This window comes from Simochromis diagramma, unplaced genomic scaffold (assembly GCF_900408965.1).
Source record: "Simochromis diagramma unplaced genomic scaffold, fSimDia1.1 OVJJ01000606.1, whole genome shotgun sequence".
NCBI classification, from domain to species: Eukaryota; Metazoa; Chordata; class Actinopteri; order Cichliformes; family Cichlidae; genus Simochromis; species Simochromis diagramma.
The window spans coordinates 1,178,594-1,194,219 of NW_024387233.1; the positions used below are offsets into that span (position 1 = coordinate 1,178,594).

Sequence of the window (15,626 nt, forward strand, 5' to 3'; positions counted from 1 at the left end):
ATTGCTGAAGACCTTTCTCTGCTGCAGTTTGTTCATATCTTCCACTGAAATAAAACCTACTTTTTAACTGTTGATGCTCTTTGAGTCTTTAACTCCACCTACACTGGTGACGGGGCAGGAGTCTAAGCACAGATGCCCTGTTGTCCTGGGAGGTGTTCCCAAGCTTACAGAGACACAACCTTTCCAGTGTCCGGAATCTGCCCTGAGGCCTCCACCCACCAGGACAAGCCTGACACACCTCAGCTGGGACATGGACGGGCCTTTGACCACTCAGCTGCCTCCTTCTGTTTTTAATCCTGACTATCGTTTTATACTTCCTCGAGCATCTTATCCATCTTGTCCTAACACCTCCATCTCTCATCCAAACTGTTGAAAGGTGTGAAACACAGTCATCCTTTCTCTCTCCAGATTCACCATCACATGCTCATGAACATCAGCAGCGTCCAGCTCGTGGACAGTTTGTAAAATCTGTCACAGGTGTCAGTTTCCAGCAGTGAGTCTGTGAGAAGTGTGTGCCTGTCCCAGTTTATCAGCTTCAATCTGCCACTACTGTGTGTGTGTGTGTGTGTGTGTGTGTGTGTGTGTGTGTGTGTGTGTGTGTGTGTGTGTGTGTGTGTGTGTGTGTGTGTGTGTGTGGTGGACAGTAGGTCAGTGTCTGTGTCCTCAGGCTCTGGAGCACCACACAGCTGCTCCCTGTTTTCACGCTTCTACAGACAAAATGATACCAACTCACAAAACACTTCCCATGAGCGTGTCTGTGTGTGTGTGTCTGTGTGTGTATTTGTGTGTGTGTGTAACACAGGACCGCGGGATGTTGCTGTTTAAATGCCTCCCATCTGCTCTTTAGTTAGAAATGTGGACTCTGAGTGGATTATAATTCCAGAGGTGTGACATCTGTCTAACCATGTTCACGTTTCATCGCTTTGCTGCTCAAAAACATGCAGAGAAGTTCAATATTTTTCTGTTGTTGCTCTTTCAAAAGCTCAGCTTTTATATCTCAAGTTTGCTCCGTTTGCTCGTTAAACTGAATATCGATTTGGTGTCTCTGACTTGATGCTGTGAAGGCGGCGTCACACTCACATCGCTCTGTGTCTTGCTCAGCTCTTTGGCAAACACGGTCTCGATGGTTTGGGGCATCTGGGCATAGAGACTACAGCCGGCTTCTTTCTTGCTCTCCTCCCTGTAAGCTTGCTGCGACACAAACACGTGAACCACATCAACAGACGCCGACCACATCAGGACGTCTTTTAAAAAAGCAGTGCAGCATTTTGCTTTGCTGTCTCACCAGCATTTATTTTAAAGTTCTGCATAATTAGAGATTTCATAATGAAATATTTATTATTATGAGGCTGATGCATCATAAATCTGCTCAAAAAATATGATCACAACAGTTGTGTGTGCTGAGGTCTAACAGAATGTAATGACGCCTGCCTGACTTACACAGTTAAGCTGATTTTAATGATTTTCATCTCTAAACTGGAAACACTGCACCGAGCTACAGACTGATTAAAAAACAACATAAAGTGCAGCAGCACATGTGTACAGGTAAACAAATGGAAATGCCCTGTTGGTTTGCTGAACAGCAGTTGTTCCCATGTGCTGCTCCCCCGTGATCCCATGAGGCAAAAATAAAGCAAATCCTGCCTGAAAACTCAATGATCAACCATAAAACTTTAAATAGATTTTTTCTGTTACTACACAAACATCCTTTTTATAAGAAACAACACTGTTATCATAGCAAAAAACCTTCACGCCAATGATACTGTAATGCACAGAAAATCTGAAAAGCAGGTAAATCTCACTGTTAACTTGTTCTGCATTTGTAATAAGAATCTGAAAGGTAGAGACAGTCTCCAACCAGAGCTGCACAAACATTCACAAAACGATTAAATGTGTGTTATAAATACAACATCAGCACTTCTGTATCAAGACACCGGTACTTCAAAGGAAGTGTGTCGTGATATTTGGCCCTGCCTTGTTCAAAAACAGCAAACGGGAACAATCCCGCCTGTAAAGCGAACCTGCTGCTGACTCACAACATGCTCATGAAGGTTCAGAGAGCAGTGGCTGCATGTTTAAATGTACCTCGCTGTGCAGCTGGCTCTGCTCCTTGGCATGCTGAGTTTCTTTGGTCTCGGGCAGCAGAGAGTACAGACACTTCACCATCTCCTTCTTACCCGCCTCTTTGTATTTATTCTGGGTGATGAAAACAAGACAGGAGATTAATAACTGCTCAGTGACACTGAGCACACGCCTGCACCTCACACTGCATCTGATTCTGTCTGTGTTTGAATAGATTTGGAGCTTGCACTGACATCTTTATAACAGAAGTATGCAGCCTGCAGGCCTGGAGCACGGGGAGCACAGAATATACAGCTGTTTGCAGATGACACTCAATTCTAAAACTGAAAAAGCTGACAGAAAGAAAATCAGCCTAAATCCAAATTAAAGACCTCCATATTTATGATTTTTTTACAGTAAGTTCATGAAGCCAGACGTTAGTAAAATGTTACCAGCAAAAACAGCAAACACGGAAAGCTTTTTTATTCCCCACATTCACAGAGTTGTATTTGATTTATTTTTATACATGCTTAATTTTCAATGTGCAATCAAACTGTGAACACACACAGCTCCCACCTCGCTGTGCGTCTCAGCCATCTCTTTAACAAACTGAGTCTCCAGAGTTTCAGGCAGCAGCGAGTACAAAGTGTTGGGCAGATCCTCTTTGTCCTTCTTGTATTTTGACTAGAAGAGCCAGACGCACAGAGGAAAAAACACATTGAGAGATATATTTGCTATATTTCTGAGAGAAGCAGTAAATTTACATACCATGAACAGAACAGTACTTGACATAAACATACAGGGCTGTTAGTTTCTAAACACTCCACAGTTTTGGAGCATATTTTGTCAAATTTGACCTAAATAGGTGTAAATGAGTAAATCTGGTGCATGTTGCAGCTCACCTCGCTCTGAAGTTCTGAGATGTGCTTAACAAACTCCATCTCTTTGGTCTCCGGCATCTGATGGAAAACACTGCTGCTGATCTCCTGTCTGCCTTTCTGCTTGTATTTATTCTGCAGCGCACAAACATGCAGAGTCAGATGATGAAAAAGTGTCCAGAGAAAAATGAGAACAGTAAATTAGGATGTTGTAACAACATCAACACAATGAATCACTGGGATTTTTTTTATTTTTTAGCAATTTTATGAAACAGAACAAGCTGCAGTGAAACTATTGGACCAACATGTTGTTACACGTTGCGGACGTCTGCCCACCTCACTCTGAAGCTCCGTCACTGCTTTAGCAAACTTGATCTCCTCTGTCTCAGGCAGCAGTGAGTACAGGTTGGTGCTCAGCTCCTTCTTACCGTCCTTGTATTTCACCTGGAGAGCAGAGACATACTCGGTTAATCATACACCGTAACAGAAAAAAATCTACACAAAAAAGTCAGAATTTGTTCTATCTACAGACGTTTTATATGAGCGGGAGAACGATCAAAGTCAAGCTCAATAAAAAAAAAAAAATCGACTCAGAAAAAATGGTAGACACAGACAGAAACTACTCAAACTCAGCCGAACGAAATCAAAAATGGACCCCGAACTTGCTAACAAACAAACAAACAAACAAACAAACAAACAAACAAACAAACAAACAAACACCTGACAATTTAAACCCGATACCAAAACTTCAAACACTAAATCATCAATTAAAAGTGAAATTAATTAAACAAAATTGTAAACAGATAAATACTGTATTAAACAAGTATTAAACAACATTATTCTACATTTAAGTCATTATTTAATATTTAATGAATTAATTCTGATTTGAAATAATAATTGACACATTTATTTGCATTGATGTGTTTATTTAATTGCACTCGTGGAGTTTTGAGGTTTTATTTTAGTACCTGGTTTTCGTGTGTGTGTGTGTGTGTGTGTGTGTGTGTGTGTGTGTGTGTGTGTGTGTGGAGGGGGTTCAACTTAACTCTTGTGGCCTCCTGAAATTTTGCACCCTTTCGACACCCTCGTGTACAAAAAAGTACACAAACAAAATCTGCCATAAAATCCTGACACAACAACATTATTTTTTAATTTTATTTCTTTTTTTCAGAAATCATTTCTCCAACTTGAGGCCTTTTCAAAACGTTTAAACATGAAATCATTTTCAGGACTTTATCCTTTAAATGTCAGTTTAAACGTCTGAACTACTGCAAAAAAACCACAATAATTATTTTCATATAAGAAACAGAATGGTGACGGGAACAACACTGATCTGACTGCATTAATGTTTTTGGTGTACAGTGATGCCAAATTTGTGCGTGTACACGAACATGTAGAAAAATGTACGTATTGACTTTCTTATTCAGTCTTTTCCTCCTTTTTTCTGTGGAAATGTTTGTTGCCTCCTGTGGATTTTATTCCAGTCTTTTTGTTTTTCAAACTAAGTTTTCTGTTGTTTTCTTTCTTTAATAACTCTGTTTTCCTGCTGTTGTAACGAACTTGCCTCACGTGTCATTGATTGTTTTAACCGGCGTTCTTCCTGCGTCTCTTTGTGTAAGCAGTAAACGCTCTGATTCTTATATAGTGCTTTTCTACACTCCCGAGTACTCAAAGAGCACATTCATCCAATCACACAAGCACTTTCTTCTTTGCTTTTCAGTGCTTACTAACTACATTCACACACATTCACACTCCGATGGATGCATCGAGAGCAACTTGGGGTTAATATGTTGCCCGAGGATGTTTGACATGCAGACTACAGGGAGCCAAGGATCAAACGACCGACCTTCTGATCAGTAGATGCCCTCCTCTACCTCCTGAGTCGGCAGCCGTGTACCAGACTATCTATATTCTTGTTGAGGCGTCTTTATGTGCAGCCCTGTTTGTTGCTGTTATTCGCTCCATGTTTCTTCGTGTTTACTTCTTGGATATCTGTGTTACTTCACCTTCTGGACTTTGATAATTTTGGAACTTTTTTCTATAAACTGAAATAAAAGCTTGACTTCTGTTACTTCCATCTGCTTTGGTGTCTGTATTTGGCTCCTCACTCCAGTCCTCTCAAAACAGATGGATTATTATTTGGCAGAAACTGCAGTTTTTAAAAATATAAAAACATCAAGCCCGGGGTGCCTGGAAAGGTGGATAAAATTCACAGATAAATGAGAATAACAGCACTGATATTGGTATGGAAAATATGTACTTTATAATACGTGTCAGCCTGTTGTATTCTTATGTATGTCAGGTATTTATCATGTGCCATGTGAGGGAGATTGCTATGATTTAATGATGCTTGCACAAAGTCAATAAAGAGTCATAAATCTCTTGAATTTTTTTCTGACAGTCACATCTCGAACCTGACTTTGTAGCTCAGTAGCCTCTTTAGCATGCTGAGTCTCCAGTGTTTCAGGCAGCTGATGGTACAGACAGCTGGTCGCCTCCTTTTTGCTCGCCTCCTTGTACTTGGCCTAAAGAAAACATCAGCCAGAATATTTGCTTGCAGGTTCAAAACAACATAACCGAACATTAAAAAGCCACATTGTTGCCATCAGTCTCATTGGCGGCTCACAGACCGTAAACATGGACACTTTTTGGACTGTGATTTACTTTTGAACCAGCGTCTGCAGGTGTAAAGATAATAACTACTGAGTCACTGATTCTTAGAAAGTTACATCCTCTGTGTTTATTGTGCAGGTAATAATAAAACACTTGGATGGATTTATGACTAAATCACTTTTAGTTTAACAGTCAAGAACAGACACAACAACTCTATGATCCTGTTAACTAAAAATGAAATGCTCTCGTTTTCCTCACCTCACTCTGCAGCTCAGACACAGTTCGTGCTAACTGAGTCTCGGCTGTTTCTGGTAGATGCGAGTAGAGACTCTGAGAGAGGCTCTTGATGCCGTTCTCCTTGTATTTACACTGCAGAGGGAAAAAGAAAGACCTAAGGCCCAGTGACCCCCAATCCTGAACTAATTCAGACACGAGGAGGAACCAGGAGCGAAGAAGAAACCGAGGGAACAGCAGCTGAAATCTTACTTCACTCTGCATGTCGGACATCTTGGCGGCGAGCTGCGTTTCGGCCGTCTGCGGCAGCTGAGAGTACAAACTGGACGACATCGCCTTCTTCCCGCTCTGCTTGTACTTGTTCTAGAAAGCAGGGAGAGCAAAACTAAATATCAAGTAAATATTTGAGATCTTGACTTTTACTCAAACAGAACAAGAACTCGTAATAAAGAAATATTTCCGTCTCAGCCCAGTTTGGTGGTTATTGTTGTTTTAACTTTTATTGTGAAACTGGAAACTCTGAACGAGCTGAAAGTGAGTGAATGAATGGACCGATGTCCATGAAGCCGTTTGTAACGAGTCCAAACCACTGATGGACTTCATTAAGTGTGCCTATGCCAAAAGGCACACTTATTACTATTCGTCAGATTTATTATTCTTATTATTCTCAATCTTCCGCCTAAAATTTGGCCATGTAACTCACCCCGCAGTTTTGAGACAAGCTTCATATATGTTACCGCATTTTGTGCGGCTGGATCTGGAATGGTGTGGTAACTCACTCCGCAGTTTTGAGACAAGCTTCATATATGTTACCGCATTTTGTGCGGCTGGATCTGGAATGGTGTGCTATGACTTTTGGTGTTTATAACTTTTATAGTTTTTCAAATATTAATATTTTAGTGAAAATTTTCCCGCGCTTATGTGACGCACAGTTTTGAGACAAGGGTTGCATATGTTATATCATTTTGTGCGGCTGGGTCTGGACTAGTATGCTATGACTTTTGGTGTTTATGACTTTTATAGTTTTTTAAATATTTAGATTTTAGTGCAAATTTTGGCCCTTTTCAAGGCCCATGAGAAAGATTCATCTTTTGGCCCCATAGAAACAGACTTCGTTTGTGGTGTGTTGGCTCTCTCTAGTGGTAAGCCGGGAGTAGTACGGCCTGTCTACCCTTATTTGGATTAACGCAATGACGACACTATCAACGGCGCGCGTGTCTCCGCCCCTCCTCCGGTTTGAAATTGACCTTAGAAGTGATTTTCTAAGACAGCGTACCGTATTCTTTGACCGGCACGTGTCTCTCCGCCCCTCCTCCGGTTTGAAATTGACCTTTGAACGTGATTTTCTGAATTGTTTGGTAAGACAGTGTAAGCTTTGACAAGGTAAGTGTATCTCTCTCTGGTTTGCAATTTAGCTTTGAAAGTGATTTTTTTTATGTGTGTCTGGGTGATTTCTTTGTCTTATGGTGAAGCTCGGCATGATGCTAAAGCTAGTTAGCGGATATTAAGCGTCTCCCGGTTTGAAATTGACTTTTGAAAGTGATTTACTTTGACAAGGTTAGCGTATCTCTCTCTCTCTCTCTGGTTTGAAATTTAGCTTCGAAAGTGATTTTTTTTTTTTGTGTGTGTGTGTCTAGGTGATTTCTTTGTCTCGTGGTGTAGCTCGGCACGATGCTAAAGCTAGTTAGCGGCTATTGAGAATAGGTAAGCCCCTCCTCCGGTTTGAAATTGACTTTTGAACGTGGTTTTCTGAATTGTTCGGTAAGACAGCGTAAGCTTTGACAAGGCAAGTGTATCTCTCTGTCTCTGCTTTGAAATTTAGCTTTGAAAGTGATGTTTTTTTTTTGTTTTTTTTTTTTTATCGATCGCGTTTCACGCCGCTCTTTGTCTGCCTAGTGGGTTGATCATGATGCTAAAGCTAGATAGCGGCAATTCAGCGAAGGTAAGAGTCTCCGTCCCTCCTCCGGTTTGAAATTGACCTTAGAAGTGATTTTCTAAGACAGCGTACCGTATTCTTTGACCGGCACGCGTCTCTCCGTATGTGTGGAGGGACAGTAACTGTGTGTATATGTAAGCATTTAAACACTGCAGAAAGTAGAATTAACAGTATTGTAGAAATTAATTTCACCGAAACAATAACGTGGCGCACACTGTGACGTCAAAAAAGGCGCACATCTTCGACGCTGCGTTTTCTCCGTTTTTCTCGTCCACACGTAAATGCAAAAACGGAGTTTTAGAAAATATCCACCCTGGCCGGAGTTTTTAAAAATCTCCGTTTTCAGTGACCAAAAACGCCATTTATGTGTGGACGAAAGGTGCAAACGCATAGAAAAATCTGCGTTTTCAAAAATACCCGGGTAATCACTTTCCCAATTACAATATACAAACTAGAGATGGACCGATCCGATATTACGTACCCGTATCGGTCCGATACTGACCTAAATTATTGGATCGGATATCGGAGAAAAATAAAAAATGTAATCCGATCCATTAAATATCACGAAAGCACCTCACAAAACTTGCAACACGCCGTAACTCACCTCAGAACGTTAGCACGTCGGAGCAGTATGCATCACGTGATAGAGCGGCTGTGGCATGCGGGACCTGTCGGTGGTCTGGATAGCATTTGGAGCTTCGCTAGCAACCCGGCATTTCATCTCCGACAAAGTTATCCCCGAGAGAAGTAAAGCAAGTGCGTAAGTCCATCTCTGAATGTTTGTAAAGCATTCCTGCGTTAAGCTTAACAAGCGACTGCCTCTTCTTGCTGCTACTTCAATCATGAAACTGCTTAATGATCAGCTGATCGGCTTTTCTGTCGCCAGTAGTCTCTCTTGTTTGTTTTTGGCCCACTTTGCACCAGAAAGAGGAAACCAGCGGCTGAACAACAACAGCACGTTTAAGCTTGATCAGCTGTTGTTAGAATTTATTTAATATTACTTTCTACTCGAGGATCTTTTTCTACGTAGCTGACGCCGGTCACTGTGCAGGGGCGGCTCTAGCAAAGTTTAGCCAGGGGGGCCAATAGGGCATTAACAGGGAAAAGGGGGCACAAAGACATACTTTTCTTTCTTATTCTCATTTAAAATGTCAAGCTTTTAATAAATAATTATCTGACACCCAAAGTTTTAATTTGATGTAAAAGGAATAGAAGTCCATTACTGTATATAGTGACTATTAAGTTTAATATACCCTAGTAAGCTATAGTACTTTTTCCTTTGGGAAGGTACCATCTGTGCAATCTGCAATTTTGTTGAAGAAAGATGTTGAATCTATTTAATATTTCTTGAAAAATAATTGATTTCTGTGCATTTTTTTTCACACTGCATCAAATTAAGGTTGATTACGTTGATTAAGCATCATGAGGTGGAGCGTGAGGGGTGGTTCCCTATTTTTTATTTATTTATTTTTGTTGTTGCTGGGAGTTGGAACCCTATTAGTTAGGTTGCTTAATATTTACGCTAAGTACTCTTTAAAATACCAGAATAGGGAGGATGGTGTAGGTTTAAGTTTATTAGATTGATCAGTATTGCTGAACTATGAAATTTTTTTTTTGCATACAGGTATAACAGAATAGCTTTAGTGTAGTTGTTGTTTTAAACTTGAGTATGAACTTCTACAAAATGCAGCAAGATATTTAAAAAAAACAGTTTTGTTGATTAAAAAACACTGTATCGGATTCATATCGGTATCGGCAGATATCCAAATTTATGATATCGGTATCGGACATAAAAAAAGTGGTATCGTGCCATCTCTATTACAAACTGTTATGGAACTTTACTTAACAAAGCCTTAAGACCGGGTAGTGACACTATCAATATGTCTATTTAAAGAAAAGAGAGATTTTTTTTTAATTTTTTAATTTTTTGGGTTCTTGTAGTCATCTTGTCTATCAATGTATCAGAGGGTTAAAATAACAAATTGCTGGTAAACATCAGAATTATTGATTTGTTTACTGTTTGTCCATTTACTTCAGTGTAAAATCTTTTGGCTACCAATGCAGCTACCTGGTTATTTTGCTTGACTTATAATGAAAGCTCGGTCTGTTCACATGCTTTAAATGCCAACAATTAATATTCTGTTTTTATGCTGACATTCTACCAGATGCCGAGAAAAAATAAAAGATCCCAGGCACAAAAGAAGCGCTGGAAACAACTTGACCTGGTCGATCCTGCTGTCCCAATGCTCACTGGCCACAACCAAGATGAGGCAGTCAGTAGTTTTCCATCTGACCAGGTAATGAAGATATGGTAGTGATCACAAACAGTTGAACAGTTTTCGAAACACGTTTGAGACAGTTAAGAACGCCTACCCATACAGTTTGTGATTTTTTTGTTATAATATCACACAACTGGCATAATAGTGCATGGTATGCAGAGCATTTAAATGAAATGAATGTGTCAGGTCACTTAATGTCTTCTATACCCTTTTTTCCTGGTTTAGATGGCACCAGCCAGGTTATCCTTGGAAACACAGGATAGACCCACCTCCTTATGTTCCCCAGGTATCAAGGTAAATATCAAAAAATATTCCTCTTATTAAGAATTTACAACAGACAATTACATGTTATAGACATATTAATGGTTACATCTCACCATTATGCAAACAGCAGGGATTTTTTTTTATTGCTTTGTAAGTTTAGTAACCACTACTGTTTCATGTTTTCTTTAAAGTATCCAGTGTTACACTCTGTTTCAACTCTGTTAGTAGGTTTTATAATTTTGATTAACTGTATGTAACCCATTATCAGATTTCAGACACTCGTCCACCAGCAAAACGAGTCTGGGCAACTGATGATTTCCACACAGCATCAAATTCTCCACCTAAAAAGGTATGCCCACAAATGTCTATAACCAATTGGTATGCATGTGATCTTTGCTGTATAATCACCAGGGTTGATATTTAGTCTTTCACCTTACGTATGCTTGCTAACTCGTACTAAATATACATCTCAACAGCTATTTCTGTGTTTAGCTATTTCTATATATATTGTTCAGAAAAAACTTTTATACCATTTTATACTTGAAGCTTCAGATAAATTGACATCCAGAGTGAAAAGCAGTGCAAATAAATACAAACATGGCTTTGTGACATCTTTTATCAAGATGGATGTTTGAATCACATTTAACCTGTAACTGAATTTTGTGTCATTTCTTTACAAAACGTAACACAACTATGAATTGTTTTACCATAGTTAACAATGTTGTTACTTTACAAGAAAATCGAAATTTATACAACCCTTGCAACTTAAAGAATGTCTTACATCATTGTACCAAGAGTTGCATATGTTTTTGCTCAACCTTGAAATGCATATCATTAAATACTAAACAATAACATGTCACCTTTACCATTCCTTGATCAGCCTTTCCACAACATCAATGAAGAACTACTGACAGAGGAGCTACAGAGCAACGCAGTTCAGCACTTCTGGTGTGTCAGTGCAACTCATTGTCAAAGTGATGAAAGGTACACAGAATTCTCTCGAAATCATCAGTGCACATGTAATGCCCTCACATTCCTGGCCTACCTTAATGAGGAACACCAGTTCAACACAGCCCGACTTGATAAGGTGCTTGAACAGGGAGATGCACTCTACTGTTGGATTAAAACAAATCTTCAGCAGGAGAGGTGTTATACACAAGATCATCTGACCATGGAAGACCTGCCCAAAGAAGTTCATACCGACATAAATGTCTACAGTGTGAAAATGGACAACATAAGGTATGGATACCTGAAAACACCAGACAAAACTTATCAAAGAAAAGAGTGGTGGTTGCCTCTTGCTAGTCGCCTTGTATGTCTGTCAACAGATGTGAACTATGCTTTGCTCATGGTCTCACCTCAGTGCATTGCAGTTTTCCGTGACAAATCTGGGAGGTATGGATTATTTGATTCACATTCAAGAAGTGCAGCAGGTTTACCTGAGCCAAATGGAACAGCAGTCATGCTCACTTTCACTCATGTGGATGACCTGATCACCCACTTGCATAACCTTTTTCAAAATCAAGGCAAGTATGCAAAATATGAGTTTGTGCCTGTTTCTCTCAAAAGAGTCAGCACTCACAACGAACAGCCTGCACAGTCAACAGGAGCAACAGCTACATCATCACCACAAAATGATGAACCACAAATCACAAATCCCACTGTGCAAGTGCCTCAACCAGAATCAGCCCAAACCTATATGACAATGTTAGAAAATACTTCAAACTCATCACAAGACAAAATGGCTTCATGTGAATATCAGCTTGAAACATCTGTCGATCCAACAAGCAACATCAGGAAAGAACAAGAAGAGAATCTTGAACTTAATAATAAAAGAGAAACAACAAGGAATGTGTGCAAATTAAATAAACAACAACGTCGGAAAGCTATTCGTCGAGCTAAAACAAAATCAGAGGCAGAATGTAGAACCTAAAGATAAATCTTCATCTGATCAAGTGGCAAAGAAGACGCACAAAAAAAAGGCACGAAAGGGAACGATATGCAACTTGTCACAAATTTCGAATGAAAAAATTACAGACTTTGAAAACTCAATATGCTGTAAACTGTCATTACCACAAACAAAAACTGTTATCAAACAGAAATTATTATGCAAATCCTCAAATTCAAGGAGTAATAAAAGCCCACAAGGTGAAGAAGTACCAAAGTGATCCTCATTTTCAACAAAAGAAGAGGGACTACATTATCAGAAGATATTCTACGGATCCCAACTTTAAAATCAGACAGAAGCAATATCTGGTCCAAAGGTACAACACGGATGCTGACTTTCAAAGCAGACAGAAAAAATACATGGGCCAGAAATACAGAGAGGATCATGTCAGAGAAAGGAAGAGGGCATACATAAGAACAAAATATGCATCTGATCCAAACTACAGGCACAAACAAAAAAAGTCAATTCATGCCAGGTATCACAATGACTCACAATTCAGACTGCACCATATACAGCGCTGTGCCCAGTACCAGAGACACAAAATGGCTACCACTGCATCTTTCGCCATTTATAAAAAGTTGTGTGCACAGAGAATAAAGAAGCCTCTATGGCTGCTGTTGTGATCCCAGTGTGCCCCCTGTAGCTCTGTGGACGGTTGTTTACATCTCACTCCAACCGGTCGCGGCAGATGGCTGCACCTCCCTGAGCCTGGTTCTGCCGGAAGTTTCTTTCTGTCAAAAGGTCAAAAGTTTTTCCTTCCCACTGTCGCCAAAGTGCTTGCTCATAGGGGGTCATGATTGTTGGGTTTATGTATATACATTAATGCTTGTATGCTTTTCATTTATTCTTTTGCCTTACTCTTCGGTTCATAATATAAAGTTACTTGAATGGTTTCCTTTTTCCTTATTTTATGTTGCTTTGCTGTTTACCACAATCTAAATATCATGTTTAAATGGAATACATTATTGTAAATGGTATTTGTACAAAATATAATTTGAATAAGATAAGATACCTTTATTAGTCCCACAAGGGGAAATTTCAAAATTTGCATGTGGTATTTTCCCTTTTCACATTAAAATACCTTTGAAATACAAATTGAATACCGCTACAGGACAGAGATGCAACAACTAGAGTCATGGTGCCACGACAATAACTTGGTCTTAAACACCAAAAAGACCAAGGAGATTATTGTAGATTTCCGGAGGAAGGGTCATAACAACCATCTGCCTCTCTTCATTGGTAGTGAGGCGGTGGAGAGGGTGAGCAGTTTTAAATTCTTGGGGGTAACTGTGACTGAGGACCTGTCCTGGGGCAACCATATCACCTTAGTTGCACGGAAGGCCCAACAGCGCCTCTACTACCTGAGGAGACTGCGGAGCGCACACATTCCCAGACCTCTGATGTTGAACTTCTACAACTGTGCCATCAGCAGCGTTCTGACGGATGGATTTCTAGTGTGGTTCCCCAGCTGCACCAAGGCCGACCAGCAAGCACTCCAGCGGGTGGTGAAAGAAGCTGGCAGAATTATTGGAACAATTCTGCCAGAGATTAGTAATATCTTCCCCACTCGCTGTCTGAGGAGGGTGCACAGTATCCTGCGGGACCAACATCACCCTGCGCACCACCTTTTCCACCTGCTGCCCTCAGGGAGAAGGTACAGGTCTATACAGGCCAGAACATCCAGACTGGCCAACAGCCTGTATCCACAGGCTGTGAGGCTCCTGAATTCTGCCCCTCTGCCCCCCTCTCACGGACAATAACCATATCCAACTTCTTAATAGCACTGAACTGGTTTGCATTGGTGCATTATATCTTTATTCTCTTTGCCCCCCCCCCCCCCCCCCCCCCCCTCTTTCTTAAATAGACAACCATCATATTTCACAGTATAATAATATTGAACGGGTTGCATTGTTGCATTTTGTCATGTTTCTCAGGTCTTTGAATGTCCTATGAACATTACCTGTCTTGTTCTCATGTTGTTGCTAAGGATTGTCTCATTGCACTGAAGTCACACTGGGTTAAATATTAACACTTGGGTTTTAAGGGGTATTTTTATTTTTATTTTATTTTTACGGGTTGTACGGAAGCCCCAAATGCAATTTCATTGTTCTTTGACAATGACAATAAATAAATACTTGACTTGGCTTAATGGACTTTTTTTTTTTTTCTACCAAGAAAACTTACTTTGGTTTACAATCTGTTAAACTGTTCACTTTAAACGACTCAAAACTGTAAAATCTAAATTGTAACTTCTCTTGAACACCTCAGACTTAAACATAATTTCTTTTATTTCTTTTATATCTATTAACTTCTTTTGTAATGGTGTAACTGGAGCATCTTTCTCTCATCTCTGTATGCTGCACTGCATCTAGCAGAGATCACAATACAGCTTACTTTTCTTTAACTTGAAAATCAGCTGTATTCAATTTCCCTCCCTCTTGTGGTATAAATAGCAAACTATGCTCATGTTGCATATTGCTCCCCCTAGTGTTATAAATGGCAACCTGCACTAATTGCACCACATTAAAGACAAACTACACTCATTGGCAGCGGCATAGGCACACTTAAAATTTGTTCTGAAATTTTCGCTTTCTAGTTTCTTTTTATTGTTCAATGTCAGTTTTCTGTGACACGCTCGCTGGTCTCAGATTGAACAGATGAGTAACAGCAGCAGCAGCTGGTGTCTCAGTTTTATGGAAATGCTTCATTTACACAGAACTGACCTCTGCGCTGTTCGTAAAAACTGTTTCACTTCAGGTCCTACAGAGCTGCTGATGTTGGATCCTGCCTGCATCACAAACACAGCTTTATGATCCAGAGATAATAAAACAAAGGCCCTTTAATCTAAGGATGACAGCTTTATTGCTGCACAGCTCTAAACGTTACAGCGTGACTCAGGAAACTGAACTCGACTAAAATAAAATGCAACCTGTTCATTTGTTGGAAACAAAAGCAGCTGTGCATTATTCAGAATCTAAATAAAACAAATAAAGTGCAGCACCAGAGGGTGGCATACTGAGTGATTCATAATGATAATATTACAATGTGTGCAATAAGATAAAGATTAAAGTCCTTTATTGGTTATGCCCATGCAGCTCTATTCACTGCAGAAAGTACATGTAGGTAAGTATCCACCTGTTGCTCTTTTCTCTTTCTTGTCACTCACAGGATCTTTCCCTTCAAAGGGACTTTTTCTCTCCCACAATCACAATGTGCCTGCTCACAGGGGGTCACTTGATTGCTGGGGTTCTCTCCGCAATACTGTCGGGTCTTTACCTTTCAGAATAAAGTGCCATGAGGCCAACGTTGTTGTGATTTGTTGCTGATTAAAAACACCTCAATTAAATTATAGAAACTACTATAAAGAACGTTTCAAGCTAGTGACAAATAGACAGAAAACTCCAATAACAGAA

At 39.9% G+C, this 15,626-nt stretch overlaps 2 protein-coding genes and 1 long non-coding RNA gene across 14 annotated transcripts in view; 1 reads left to right on the forward strand and 2 right to left on the reverse strand.

Annotated features, from left to right (window-relative positions):
- Positions 1-15,626, reverse strand: part of LOC120746893 (LIM zinc-binding domain-containing Nebulette-like) — a 171,141-nt gene that overhangs the window by 19,054 nt on the left and 136,461 nt on the right. For 8 of the 10 annotated variants that reach the window (XM_040052411.1, XM_040052407.1, XM_040052409.1 and 5 more), the window contains 8 exons: positions 6,039-6,149; positions 5,811-5,921; positions 5,354-5,464; positions 3,276-3,383; positions 2,964-3,074; positions 2,638-2,745; positions 2,086-2,196; positions 1,081-1,191 (listed from right to left, as the gene is read on the reverse strand). The exons of the other annotated variants lie outside the window; for them this stretch is intronic. In XM_040052411.1, the coding sequence (XP_039908345.1) occupies positions 1,081-1,191; positions 2,086-2,196; positions 2,638-2,745; positions 2,964-3,074; positions 3,276-3,383; positions 5,354-5,464; positions 5,811-5,921; positions 6,039-6,149 (882 nt within the window). The remainder of the gene's footprint in view (positions 1-1,080; positions 1,192-2,085; positions 2,197-2,637; positions 2,746-2,963; positions 3,075-3,275; positions 3,384-5,353; positions 5,465-5,810; positions 5,922-6,038; positions 6,150-15,626) is intronic. 10 annotated transcript variants of the gene reach the window in all.
- Positions 6,672-7,892, reverse strand: LOC120746899. Its single transcript, XR_005698967.1, has 2 exons — positions 7,117-7,892; positions 6,672-7,033 (listed from the first exon to the last, which is right to left on the reverse strand). It is a non-coding gene; the product is annotated as an uncharacterized LOC120746899 (long non-coding RNA).
- LOC120746894 lies at positions 7,429-12,237 on the forward strand. 3 transcript variants are annotated; one of them, XM_040052426.1, is made up of 5 exons: positions 7,429-7,490; positions 9,888-10,019; positions 10,227-10,295; positions 10,534-10,614; positions 11,146-12,237. In XM_040052426.1, exons 2-5 carry the CDS (start codon positions 9,888-9,890, stop codon positions 12,196-12,198), a joined length of 1,335 nt encoding a protein of 444 aa, XP_039908360.1. In that variant the 5' UTR covers positions 7,429-7,490; the 3' UTR covers positions 12,199-12,237. The 3 variants fall into 3 exon arrangements, with proteins under 3 accessions (XP_039908360.1, XP_039908359.1, XP_039908362.1); XM_040052425.1 differs by lacking the exon at positions 7,429-7,490 and having other exon boundaries at positions 9,809-10,019; XM_040052428.1 differs by lacking the exons at positions 7,429-7,490; positions 10,534-10,614 and having other exon boundaries at positions 9,809-10,019.